We start from the raw sequence: 14,060 nt of genomic DNA, 5'->3' as shown, positions 1-14,060 counted from the left end.
GTTTCTGCCCTCAGAAAGCCTTTATACATTTTAACAAACATTAAAAAAAGCTGAAATTTCACAGTGGAAACATTCATCTCTCTGTCTGAGAAGTCAGCTATTCAATAAAGGACAACACAAACTCACTTCCCCAGACAGGAATGTCTTTGCTCTCTGTCTTCATCACGATGGAGGCCATGGTCATTGTCACGGGGATGGCATCGAAGTATGAAGAGTGTGGTGCCAGTGTTAGGATGGGCGCTTCACTGGGTAGAGCTGGTCTGCCTTTCACCCGCACCCAATGGAAACCTCCACAAAACCACATTGCCCTCATGATGGCCTTCAGGGCCAGGTCCACCAGCCTAGAGGGTGCGGACAGAAGAACAACACCATTATGAATGACAAGCAATGGATATATCCATGCTCTGCCCACAAACACGTCCGAGTAGTATCATCACAGAGAATTATTTTTTATGACTATAATTATATAGTGAATACACTGTACTTATAAACACACCAAATTTTACATTCTACAAATTTACATTCAAATCTTTAAATTGTGATTGACTAGGTGATTATTAATAGTCAGTTAACTTATATAATAACAATTCATGTACAGAACACGTACAGTTCAAATAACAATTGGCATATTTTTATAGAAATGATTTGCAATTGCTAAAAAATCTGAGCTTGAACCTAATTTGAACATATTAAAGACCTAAATCTACTTTTTATAGTTTGTATTTTATGTTTTATTTATATATTTAAAAAAATACGGCTGCACTGTTTGTGTTAACAGTGATTTTTCATTACAGTGAGCTGAACGCTAGGAAGCATTACATTAGCCTGCCTAATGTTTATATCTCAGTCAAGCTGGACCGCATGTGAGTTTGGCCTTGAAAGGTACTCTTTAATGGTAGGGGAAAATCAACAGCCTAATAAAAAAAAGGGTAAAACTCATTCATTTCATGATATTGATTTTGTACACATGTAAAATTAAGATGTTGCTTCCAAATTGCCTAGTTTTGATGACCTACAACACAGTTAAGCTGCAGGAACTCAAAAGTTATGTGGAAGATCTAAACTCTGACTTATATTTATCAGGTTGAGGTTGAGATTTAGCCTCGTATTTGGTAGGGTATCCGCAATTTGCATGCCTAAATCATCAATGAGTTTCCTCAAACAACACAGAGCTGCTACCTAATCTACCACTACCACTTTATTATACCCTAAATTTAACATCCGCTCACCATCTCCACCAAGACAGTGGCTCTACTGCGTCCTCTGAGCGGCCCACGGTGGCCACGAAGGCAAATGGCCACGCCAGCAACATCATAAAGGCAGCAAAGAGCAATCGCACTGGAAAAAGAGTGACCGTCATCACTGCAATCTGCAGGAGAAAGAAGAAAGAGGGGGAAAAAATCCAGCATCAAACATCAATCATCCAATCACACATAAACTACAAGACAGTTGACCTGTTAACAATCATCCCTTTCCTCCAAAATCATTTAGAACCATTTCACACTCCCTCCAGCTATGTTCAATACAACATTGTGGTCACAAACAGATCAATAAAGCACCCAGGCAGCAGAACACCTGCTGCGCGTGATGTGTGAGGAGGACCGAGAAGAGAGATGTGAGAGAAATTTGCAGTGAGAATGAATTTCATTTCCCTATGTTGCGTAAGGCTGAGAGAAAATCTGCCCAGGCGCAGGAGAAACTAAAGCTGGCGAGAGGAATTAGCATTTAGATTACATCCAACTCTGGCTTCACCCAAGTGGTGCAGTCCCAGTTACCCAAAAGCATCGCAGAACTAAGATCATCTGCACAGTCAGAGAGAGAAAGTTCAAAGTAACACTCGCTCCGTCTTCTCATGATAAGCTTTGTGATATTGCTAAAGAGCTTCAGGGACAACTGAACTCATTTCTCTATGTTCAGTTCAAATCTCTACAAAGCGCACAGGGATTCACCCAAAGACACACTGAAAAGAGAGAAAAAAAAACTTCACCCCAACTTCACCTTGTCCATTTTTAAGTGGTTGATCAGGTTGTTGCCATGGATTTACAGGTGGTTGCTAGAATGTTGCCGGGTGGTTGCTTGCTGTGGTATCTTAAGTGGTTGCTAGGATGTTGCTATGCAGATGATAGGGTATTCCAGGTGGTTGCTAGGATTTTGCTATTTAATTGGTATGGTATACCAAGTGGATCCTATGGTGTTGCTATGCAGTTGCTAGGGTATTCCAGGTGGACGCTAGATGGTTGGTTAGTTGTTGCTTGGGTATTACTAGGTGGCATCTTAAGTGGTTGCTAGGATGTTGCTATGCAAATGATAAGGTGTTCCAGGTGGTTGCTGGGATTGTGCTATGTGATTGGTATGGTATACCAAGTAGATCCTATGGTGTTGCTATGCAGTTGCTAGGGTATTCCAGGTGGATGCTAGATGATTGGTTAGTTGTTGCTTGGGTATTGCTAAGTGGCTACAGTATTATATGTGGTTGCTATGGTGCTTTTAGGCAGTTGCTGTGGTATCTGAGGAGATTGCCAAAGTAATTTCTAGGGTGTGGCTATGTGGTTGCTCTAGTCCTGAAGATGGTTCCTATACCATCTTTAGTAGTTGCTTGGCATTTGATAGGAGTTTGCTATGGTTGTTAGAGTATTACTATGTGTTTGAAATGGTATATCTGGTGGTTGCATGAGAGTTGCTAGGTGGTTGCAGGGTTTTGCTTACTTGTAACTCTGTCAAGCCAATTTAATAACATTCGCTCAGTAAAAAAATTAAAAACACATAATTCCAATTTGCACTCAGTGAACTAGGAATGCACCAATATTGGAATGTTGCCAATATCTGATATTTTTCCATGTACATGTCTTCTACTGCAGATACCAATGATTGTACATCAACACTTAAAATGTGCAAATAAGGACCTCAATTTGCATTATGAAGAAATAAAATTAATTTTTGTAGGGTTACAAATGCAGAAATAAAAGAAAATGCAGATATTTTAGCACAGCAGCCCAGCATCACCTTCACATTCTGCTCATCCAGAGTATAATAAATGCACACTGACAGATCTAAACATCTGTCCAATGCTGATCTTTTCTTTTTTTAAGCAAATATCTGCTGATACTGGCATCATTGTGCATCCCTACAATGAACCATTAACTCCACCACATACAGAACTAAGCCATGAATACTCAGGAAGACTACACAGCAAGTAAGCAGAATAACAAAGAAATTCATAGTAAGACAATGGGACTGATGGAAGTGATGGTGATAATAAGGCATCATCTATAAATTATATCAGTGATATTTCTTCAATGAATGTTTTTTGTTAATGAAATGGATTTGAAACTGACTTTCATGACCGAAATCCACTCATGTTTCACAGCACTGTATCCACCACAGACACCACATTAACATTCAATTCCAAAGCATTTCAGAATACTAGTAAACAGCAGAGTCATGCAAAAAGCCATGTAAAAAGACCCACCTCGATATCTTTAGCCTATTTTTAACAATAAAAAATCATTTTATAATACACAGAGAAAGGGAATTTTCCTGAAGTGAGAGAAGGAGGCAGTTATTGTCGACCTTTGACCTTGACCCTAACAGCCGGTCTGTGGTAATCGGCCTGGTGCTGGAGTCTGCTGAATAACACAGTGACCTCCTTAATGACACCACAGCTCCTCTATCAATATTTCACAACCAAAACGCTCCAGCATCATCAGTCTGATCTTTTTGCTAGCTTACAATTACGCTAAAATAAAGAGAAGAGGAACATTTGCTGTAAAGTCACTCGTGCTACACTGTAAATAATAAGAGTGTAACAGTGCACTGTGAAATTATGATGATGTAACTTTGTAATATTGTAATATAAAACTGTGAAAATGTTCATTGTGGAGATGTAACAAAGGACTCCTCCTGCCTCCCAGCTCTAGTGTCAATAGTAAGCTGTGCAACAACATGATTATAGTGATCATTTTTCTAAAATTTGCTCAAAATATTGTGATGATTATCAAATCATAAACTCAGTATCATGAATCAAATCAAATCATGGGCTGACTGTATTGTTAAACCCCTAGTAAATAAGTTAACAAACAAATAAACAACATAAGAGTTACATTAGAGTAACATTCAACCCCTAAGCATCTACAGTAAATAATGCATAATTAATCTTGAGATCAGGAGAAGCACATTTGAATGTTTTGGCTTCCATGAGAGAGAATAAATTGGAATAAAGTGCTGCATTTACTGCTGGATCTAGAGGAATATGCCCAGGTTATGCAGTTTCCTCCCATGTCTGAAATAAGCCTGGGAGGAGCAGGGGGTGGGTAATCTAATACATAAGGACATCCAAATTCATCTCAACATCTTTTTCTTTATTATTCTTTTATTATTCTTTAAGTATTCAAATATGACATGTATGATTTGGAATGAAAAAAAAAGAAACTGAGAATGTAGCACAGAAATAATGCATACATCTTAAGTGACGTACACGTGTCCTGTTTATTGTAACAACTGACAAAATATACTTGGGTCCGTGGGCGCACAAGAACAGCCTATGTGCAGGAAAACACTGCTGTTTTACTGGAACTGTTGGCAGTTTCACAGATCACAGAACAAAGCAACATGAACACACAGCTAATGAATATTTAAACTAAGCAGGAGTGTGAGCTTCCACATTCCAAGAATTATGTCCCGTGCTTCAGAAAGAAAGAAAATGAGTATATGGTCGCTGCTGGGACAAAACCTTGCATCTCCAAAATGGTAACAATTTTTCTACTTTTAAATGGAAGATTTTTCCCCCCCAAGTAAATCTGGAGTGTTTATATTGGTTGATTCATCAAGAATATTTAACACTGTTTAAAAAAAAGTAAGCTGGTATTTTCAAGGAAAAAAACTACACCATGGAATTTTAATCATAGAATTACAATTCCATTAATAATTTCAATTATTAATAATTGAATGCACATCATATTATGAATATACATTCGCCCCAGTGCCAAAATATAGATTTTGGCTAGTCTGGACCATGGCTGTATGGTTGTGAGAGGAGACTGTACGTCTGTAGGAGAGGAGAGATCTTGGGCTTAAGTTTTGGGCAGCTTCTGCTTTAAGCTGAAAGGCTAGACCCCCCTGATGAACAGAGACAGGACTGAGGAACAGGGAGGAGACAATGTGCTGGTGCATTGCGAAAACTTCATCACAAGACATGGAAGTTAGGGATGGAAATTTACAGGTTGTTAGATTGGGAGGTGGAACAGATTCAGGCTTAGTCCTCCTCCTAATCTTCAGTTATCTCAACTCTTCATTTTCCAGCATTGGTATTCACTGTTTGTAGGTTATACACGAGCTGTTTGAAGCGTTGTTTAAAATGTGTCAAAATGTTTTAAAGTTGATGGTGTGGACGCACAATTGGAACTGGCCAATATTGGAATCTGCAGAGTTTGGCTCTAAACATACAATCAGCAGCTCTACAATTTATTTTTCTTGTTTTTGGCTGAATTTGGTTGTGCTGCAATTTTCTAACGTGCTGTATTTGAATGCTGCAGCTACACCGACACCAAACGTCATAGCATAATTACAAATGCCTCATTGTGCTAATTAGTGTTTAAAATGCCAAATAATGTTATGTAATAGTTCTGTGCAAAAGTCAGAGACCACCTTTCATTTAATTTCCAGTCAAAACAAACATTAAGTATTTAGTATTTAGTTATTCTTTTTTTCAGCACCAGGAAAAAAAAGCAGAAAGTACATATTTGACTAAATAAAATCAATATTTATTGTCCACACAGCTTTTCAAAGAAATCTGCAGGGATATTTTTCCACACCTCCAAAGTTCAGGCTTAGAAGTTGGTTGTATTTTCTGCTTCTCACGATCCAAATAATCCCAAACACATTCAGTGAAGCTGAGGGGTGTTCAGTCCACTGTTTTGGGAACACCAGCAGCTACTTTGTTTAGTCTGCAAATGTTTCTCTTTTTGCCTTTTTCCTTTTCTCAGTGAGGTTCTTCTTGACAGCTAGACATCCTTTCAGACCCATAGCCCATAGCACTGAGTCGTCTTCTCACAGTGGAAGCATGGACAGAAACACCTATATATATATATATCTAAAGAGAAATCGGCCAAATAATGCATCAATCCTGACCAACACCTCCTGCAGATGGTTATGATGCCTTTATAAGGTCGGTCTCTGGAGGTTGTGGTTATGCATGGCAGCCGTGCTCCCAAATAACCTTGTTAGACCACTGACACCAATAACTGTCCACGTTTCGCAGAGGGATGATTAAATGTGAATGTGTTTCTTATGCGCCCTCAATGAGTCCTTCAGGGGGAGGTGATAGGGAGGAGCCTGCTTACTGTTTATTTATTTATCCGGAGCAGCTGTCGACACCTGCGGCCTCTCCAGACAGGACGATTAAAAAGATCTGGAAGCTGAGGCTATGGCTCCCTGGGGGCAAGAGGATGGGGAGGATAGCGGTGGAGGAAACACCAGCCTGGAAATCCAAACAGAGCGACGCAGATAGAGAGTGAAATCTGAACAATACAACGTATGTTAATTGTTATTATGATATCAGCCTTTGTGATATTTGTATCGCAGATGGCTCCAATTTGCAAATTAGTGATGTAATCCAGTCCAGATGAGTGTTTCTACGGGTATTTTAATGAACCAAAGGTTCTTATGTATATAATCCAACAAAAAAGAAAATAATGCAACCCCATTTTATCCATGTAATGTTACTGATTTATCAGTGTGATTTTTTACTTACTACAAGGCATAAAGACAACGTGTAGAAATTTGAACACACTATTAGCACTGTGTCTGTAACAATGCAGCCCTAGAGTGTGAGCAACTGTATGTTCCTAAAAAGTGGAAGGAAAACGCATCAGCTCATGCATGTTACATTAAAAAACTGTCTCTGCCAAGCACATTTTAACACAGACAGTAAAGCAGAAACACAGGAAGCAGAACTAATTATTCAGTTTCCAACTCCACCTGCCCCCATCGTGTGGCAAATCCCACGGGGAACCACAGAGAAACACTCCATGCCTCCATCTCCCTGCCTATACAGTCCCAATACCAGCCCCCCTCCCCTGATACTCTCTCCCCCATCTGCTCCCCAAATGTAGGGACAACACAAAGGAGGAACACTCCCATCTGTACAACTGTTAAACAATCAAAATGTAATAAAAAAATTGAAAAATAACTATTTTAAATAATAATGAACAAAGTTTTCGAAGTCTTGAATATATGTAACTGTTGTAAAGCTAAAATGCAAAAAGCTATAAAAATCAACAAATACAATTTAAATAAATACAATTTATTAACAAAAAACTTAAATAAATACAATTTATTTAAATATTTAAGAAGGCAGAAGAATATAAGTTAATAAAAACAAAAGTCCTAGGCCAACCAAGAATTCATACATCTGAGCAGCTATTGTGTTTTTGCTTGTAAAAAGCTATAACGCATTCAAAAGCATCATTTTCTTGTTTTCAGTAAAACTACTGCTGTGTTGGTTAGAAGATCACAGGTTTGGCTCCTGACTTCTCTTTGAACGCCAGTCAAGTTCCATCAGTAGCACGTGATTTCATTTAATGAAGAATTGATTTAGATACGTAACTTTATTGGATGGTAACTGCAAATACTGGTCTTCCTCAAGGAGAGATTAAGAAATACTTAAGCTAAATTGGCTGGCATGGTGACAAAGTTACAGGTGAAAACTTATTAATTTAGCAAGGCAAACTATTTATTTAAGATGAAAAAGGCAGACAGACAGACAGACAGATGCTCTGTTCTACATTTTTGTTGTATAATACTGAACTTCAACAATCAGACATTCAGCAAAAAATAAAAAAAGTACTTTACCTTACAACAACAACATCTAGTCCACTACCATGGTCTACGGCAAAAGCTTGGGAAAATTGAAATGTTGACCGCTGTAGTACACTGCTGTCACAAGAACACAGTCCCAGTTAAAACACACAACTCAATGAATGCTAAATACCATATGGTGAAATATAAAAATGTTCATTTCTGGTCTGATCTATACAGATATATTACAGTATGCAAGGCTTATAAGGATCTTAGAAGAACTCATAAACAGAAAGAACAAATATGAATAAAAGACATTATTGTGGAGGTATGTACACAGACAGCATGACTTGCCTGCTCTGACTGATAAAGATCTGAATGACACAGCGTCAAGCTTCAGGCAGCTTGTGACAAAACAGACTACAAGAATAATACGAATAAGAATATCCAACATTGACCATCTAGGTCCTCTGACAGTCCAGCGAGCCTCTGCCTGAAAATATCCTCCCTACAGTTTTATGTAGGGGGCTACCTATAAATATGCGCTATGGTGGGCAAGGTTGAAGTCAGCTTCTTATTCGGCAGCTTCTTGCTCAAATTTTCACGTTCCACCTTAAATGGTGCAGCAGTTACATCCTGGCACCTCAGGCTAGGCCATTTAAGGGAAATTTGAATAAGAAGCTGCCTTCACACCGATCACAGTGTTGTTGCTAACACTGGTGCTTGTGAGCTCTCTTAGTCGGTCAAGAAACGTTTTGTACAGAATTATCCTCGCCCTGGTTAGCAAGCGTTGAAATGTCATTCAGCGGTTGCTGCCGTTAGCTCCATATTGTAATAAACAAGCATCTAGCTCTGCTCCAGTACCGCCAAAGTTTAGATATGTCACTTCCTCTTAAAAACATGCCCTGCACTAAAAAAAAAGTCCCTCGTGATGTCCTGCCCACAGCGTTTGACTGACAGGAATGCACCGCTGACGCAATTGCAATTGAAAAGGCACCAAATTGAGGAAATGCAATTGTAAATGCACCACGTTGAGGAAACGCAATTGCAAATGCACCACGTTGAGGAAACACAACTGCAAACGTACAACATTGAGGAAACATTTGCAAATGCATGAAATTGAGAAAACGCAATTGCAAACGGGTGATCGTTTTTCCTTTTTCATATGCCAGAATCAGACTATTAAGACAAGAAAAATGAAACGTTAAAAGCACTTTGCTTTTCTACATTAACTTTAACAGCCATTATGCAAATAAGCAAATGCAATTACATATTTTGCATTTCAATCTGAATTATGCCTTTAATGATGCACATTCACATTAGTAAAGCAATTCCCAATACACAATCGAATCACATTTTCAAATTTGCATTTAAATTTCCTGCATTTGAATTTGAAAAGAGTCTGGAATATGCTGCCATAAAAACACCTCTGTAAAAAATAAATATTAATGTCAAACCATACGATTCACCGGTTTGTTAAAAAAACATGTGCCCATGAAAACAATATATCACTTCAGTTTATTGTATTAAACTGTAATGGTGAGTATTTATCAGCAAGCATGGCATTAACCTTGTCAAGTCATCATTAGCTATAAATTACCTGAACTCTTACATTCGCACTACTCAAACGTAAATAAAATATGTATTCAAACGAGTCAAATCTCTGCCTGGTATCTTTACCCAAAGACATTCATATGTAATAAAAAATAGTGGGCTACATATTATAAAAGGGGGCTAATATTAAGCTAACTTTGTCAAAGAACCAATTACGTGTTCAATACTGAAGTACTTGTTTTCAGGTTTTCTGCACTGTTTTGCTGGTAGGTTCCGCCCCTGTCTTGCAGTCTGCAGACAGACCCTTCTCTCCTGAGCAGCTGTAAACACCGCTGTGGCTGTTTTTCCAACAGTGCCAGTTCTGCCATTTCAGTTTAAGCCAGAGTCCAATCCTGAAAGTCAGGTCAGCATCTTCTCCACATGGCTATAAAACTGGACAAACTCTTCCCGGCCTCCAGTAGTTGGTGTGCATTGTGTGAGGGTGTGCCAAGCTCATCGGTAGGCAGGCAGTAAAGAATGTGTTACTAGATTGAGTCATCTTGTAACAAAGGAAAAGGGCTGGAATTCCAATAAGGCATTTCAGACAGCTGAGAAAGCCGGTTTCTGTGGGAGAGAGTTTCTCCCTCTGGCTTTGAACTTTGTGACTTATAAGCTATATAGCACACTAAAGGAAAGGGACAACCTAGAAAACCATATGAAAAAAATTATGACTGCTTTTAAACCACAAAAATGTCATAAGTGGGGAAAAAATTAAACAAGAAAAATACAGCATATGGGCCCTTTAACTTTAAGGCAAATAACTGTGACAAGATTTCACATAAAGTAATTTGGTCCATTTTTATTGGTTCATTCATCATGAACTGTTCAAATGGTGTTTTAAATAAGTATATAAAAATTGATTGGTGTAAAATGTGGCTTGTGCAAAAGTTAGGGCACATTTTAAAGTTTGTTTTATTTTTTTCCAATATGTTACACTCAGCAAATAAAAGGGAATTGTGCACTACAATCTGCAGAAAAAATGCCACATGTGCTCTCTGTAGAGAATGTTAACTTATTATCACAGCTCATTTGCCATCAACAGGTCAACCACAAAAAACGTTTCAGCTGCACATATAAACAACAACCTACAGGAATGAGCACAACGTTCTTCTACATGATCACTGGTTCTGTTAGTGTCTCCAAAACGTGTGGATAAAAACGGATTCCATGATCAGATCAGTAGCACTGACGAACTTCCTGCCTTGCTTTACATCCTCTTTTACATAAACACGATCATGAAAGAGAGAGTAAAGAGGAAGATGAGAAGGAAAATTACTTTTGAAGCTCGGAAGGAACATGAGCACCACAAAGGGCACTGGGTGAGTCTACAGATCAGATTCATAGCAAACTAGATATGCAGCAAGATGTACAGTGGTTTTATATGTACACTGAATGTCCAAAAGTAATGAGCCCCCCCATGTGACCTCCGGTTCCTATCACCACTGCTGTAAAGACATCAAAGTCGGTTAGTTTCTCTACGATGAATCATTTCACATCAAACCACTCAATAGTGCAGAACTGTTGAAAATTTGGTGGACTTCCCTTTTAAGTCCAATTGCCATCCCTGTGTTCATGTGCTAATGGAAAAGCCCATGGCATTTTTATTTATTCATTATTAATCCATGATATGCATAGCAAAATATCAGCTTTCTGGTTGGACAAACAAGCAGAGTCAGCTTTATGATCTATATAGATGTTTAAAAGAAAATAGCTGCTACACATTTAAAGGACAATGCCACCAACATTTTAAAAATTCTGCACATTCAGTGGCTGAGGCATAAACAAAGTCATGAGTGGTTTGATGTGAAATGGCTCGTTGTAGAGAAACTTGCTGACCCAGATTTCTTTACACTGGTGGTGATGGGAACCAGCTGTCACAAATACAGCAATTTAATACTATCGAATACCTCCAGTGAACCTACAAGTGTCTGAGATTTATATGTAATGGTGATTCTGACTTTATACGTTTCTCATGAACAGAGCATTTCACATCCAACCACTCTGAACGACTTTATTTATATCTTAACCATTTAATCATGGATCAGTGTAGTTTCCCCTTTTATTGGTGGTGTTTGTGAGTGAGAGTGAACAAGTGAGGGACCAAAAGCTGGACAGCTGGACACACCTTTTTTCTTTTCTTTTCTTTTTTTTTGGAACTACACACGCAAAAGACGGTTCTTCAAGGGTTTTTTGGTAACTACTTAGAACCATGAGTTGTGTATAGAACTATTTCATGCTTCAACAGTTCTGTGCATGGTGAAATGGTTCTTCAGATTGATGGAGAATGTTGTTAATGGTTCTAAAAAGCACCAAAAAGGGTTCTTCCACTGCTACAAGCTCGACATCATCACAATCGCAGAATCCTTTTGGTGCTTTTGAGAACCATTTTCAAAAAGGATCTATACTGAACCATGTACAACACATCAATCTGAAGAACAACTATGTTTTGAATGTATGCATGTATAGAATTCATGGTTCTAAATAGTACTATTGTCTTTACAAAAGAACTTTTGTAGAACCATCAGTTTTAAATGCACAGATGAAGTAGAAAAGTACAGAACCCTGCTGGTGACATCCTTTATAAATAAAAACAACACGTGGCCATATTAACGTTTGGGAACGAGATCCTAATGCGTGGCCACGACTTAGTAAGGCATGGGAACAAGATAAGTTGCGGCCATGACTTAGTAAGGCTACGTGCTAAGTTGCGGCAACACATTAGGATCTCGTTTCCACGCCTTACTAAGTTGTGGCCACGTGTTATTTTTATTTATACAGGATGTCACCAACGGGGCTCCGTAGAAGAGTTTTGACAGCTGCATCCATCCAATCGACCCCATTCCCTTCATTCTTCAAGGAACTGATCTTAAAATGTGATCATTTTAAAATGCAGTTTTCTGAGCAACGTAAAAGAGTTTTAGGAGAAAATCACTCAAAAAATGATTTCGTAATCAGACTGTCACTCTGTCGACTAGGAACTAGAAATAGTCACTGCTTATTATATATCATATCTCAACATCACGCTCAGTGTAAAGGGGGATTCTTTGCACCCAAGACAACTAACCTAGACAACAAACAGCCCCGCAGAGAAACTCACAGCATGAAATATGAAGAATAAGCTTACCTTGACTTTCTGGAGAGCAGTGAGTCGCACCTCGTGCATAAAAGGGTTCCTGAACTTCGCTGAGAGCTGTGAATCCTCTCCATTTGCCGTCGTTACACGTTTTCCGTTTGCGAACTTCATACTCACAGACTCAGCATGGACTCTGCGAGCTGTGAACTCTCTCTGTCTGGGTGTTTTCCTCCGAGCGTGTTCGACAGAGATACTGAAGCTGCTGCCCGCCTGGAGCGCGGCTCACTCAACTCTCCGCCCCACCCATTCGGTGAGCGGCGCGCAGGCGTGATGAGCTCCTCCGCTAGCATCACTTGGGAGGTGTGGGTTGATTTAGCTGCTGACTCGTCTTTCGTTAAAACTGGTGTTGGTTATTTTTCTTTTTTTGGTCATGTTTTACATGTGTGCACTCCGTGTAAGGAAGAAAGTACGGCAAGCTGTTTCAGCCTAAAATGTATGGCAAGCAATTTGAAGGGGAACTCCACCGATTTTTCGAAATTTCTGCATAATGAATTGGTTAACATGTCAACAAAGTCAGTTTAAGGCCACTAAAAGTTTCCTCACAGAAACTCGTTGCATGAAATTGTTATGAATACAGTGCCTGTCTGAGATATTGCTTTACAGTAGTGCTGTGATAAAGTTTTGGTCTAAAACGTGTTAGAATCGTTTTATGTTAATCCATTCACGGTGGAGGGATACATGAAGGGTGTTCTAAGGTAAAATAGTATTTTTTCATATTTTATAATATTTTTTTTATTAAAACAATCTAAAACTATAATTTAAAAGGAAAATGAATTTAATATGTTACATAAAAATATGTTTGTTCTCTCACTGGATGAGGTGATGAGGTTAGGGTTCTGGAGGGCCAAATCAAATGTCTTCACAAGCCAACCTTGGCCTGCGTGCCACACTTTGGACAACTAAGCTGCAAAACCTGCTTACTTTGAATAAACTGTTTTTATGACACCACAAAACACATTTACATAGATCTATGTAAATCTGCGTGTGTGAAAGTTATAAGAAGTAAAGCCCAGACTGCTTTTTGAATGAGGCACAATACAGACCAGCCAATCAGAGCATAGGTTATTTAAATATCGATCAGCCTGCGTAGCTCAGTGGGATAAAATGGGTTGTAATATGGTCATGCCCACGTTTTTGGTACATAAAACCACTCAAAAGTCATAGGTAAACATCAGGGAAAAAACAGAACACAAGAAAAATGCAGGATGCTTGTTCTGAACTTTGCTGGTTTTAAGGAACGCATTACGGAAATCAGAAACATGCACCCAAAATACACAAAGCCTGAAGTGACACACATCTTTATTATTACAGAAAAGCAGTGATATACAACAGGGAAAGCGAATGCCTCAGAACAAATTCATCCCTGCCGTTGTTTATGTCTTGGATGGGTTTTGCAATAAACAAAGAGTCGTCCACGGCGGCGAACAAAAAAGCAGTCTTTGCAGCGTTTCTTCAGTGCTGTTTTCGTTTTCATGCCCGCAGAAGGCTGCACACACATGAGCTGCTGGCACTGTCCGAGTAAAGGTGAGCGGAATGGACT

At 38.9% G+C, this 14,060-nt stretch overlaps 1 protein-coding gene across 1 annotated transcript in view; it reads right to left on the bottom strand.

Moving 5' to 3' along the window:
• Positions 1–13,509, bottom strand: part of lpcat1 (lysophosphatidylcholine acyltransferase 1) — a 32,627-nt gene extending 19,118 nt beyond the window's left edge. Inside the window, exons 1-3 of the mRNA XM_036565644.1 lie at positions 12,512–13,509; positions 1,230–1,369; positions 127–341 (exon numbers count right to left, since the gene is read on the bottom strand). Of these exons, the coding sequence (XP_036421537.1) occupies positions 127–341; positions 1,230–1,369; positions 12,512–12,631 (475 nt within the window). The 5' untranslated portion in view covers positions 12,632–13,509. The remainder of the gene's footprint in view (positions 1–126; positions 342–1,229; positions 1,370–12,511) is intronic.
• Between the last annotated feature and the right edge of the window lie 551 nt (positions 13,510–14,060).

This window comes from Colossoma macropomum, unplaced genomic scaffold (assembly GCF_904425465.1).
Source record: "Colossoma macropomum unplaced genomic scaffold, Colossoma_macropomum, whole genome shotgun sequence".
Classification (NCBI taxonomy): domain Eukaryota; kingdom Metazoa; phylum Chordata; class Actinopteri; order Characiformes; family Serrasalmidae; genus Colossoma; species Colossoma macropomum.
Note: the sequence above shows the minus strand (reverse complement) of the source record. Positions and strands in the feature narration are given on the sequence as shown.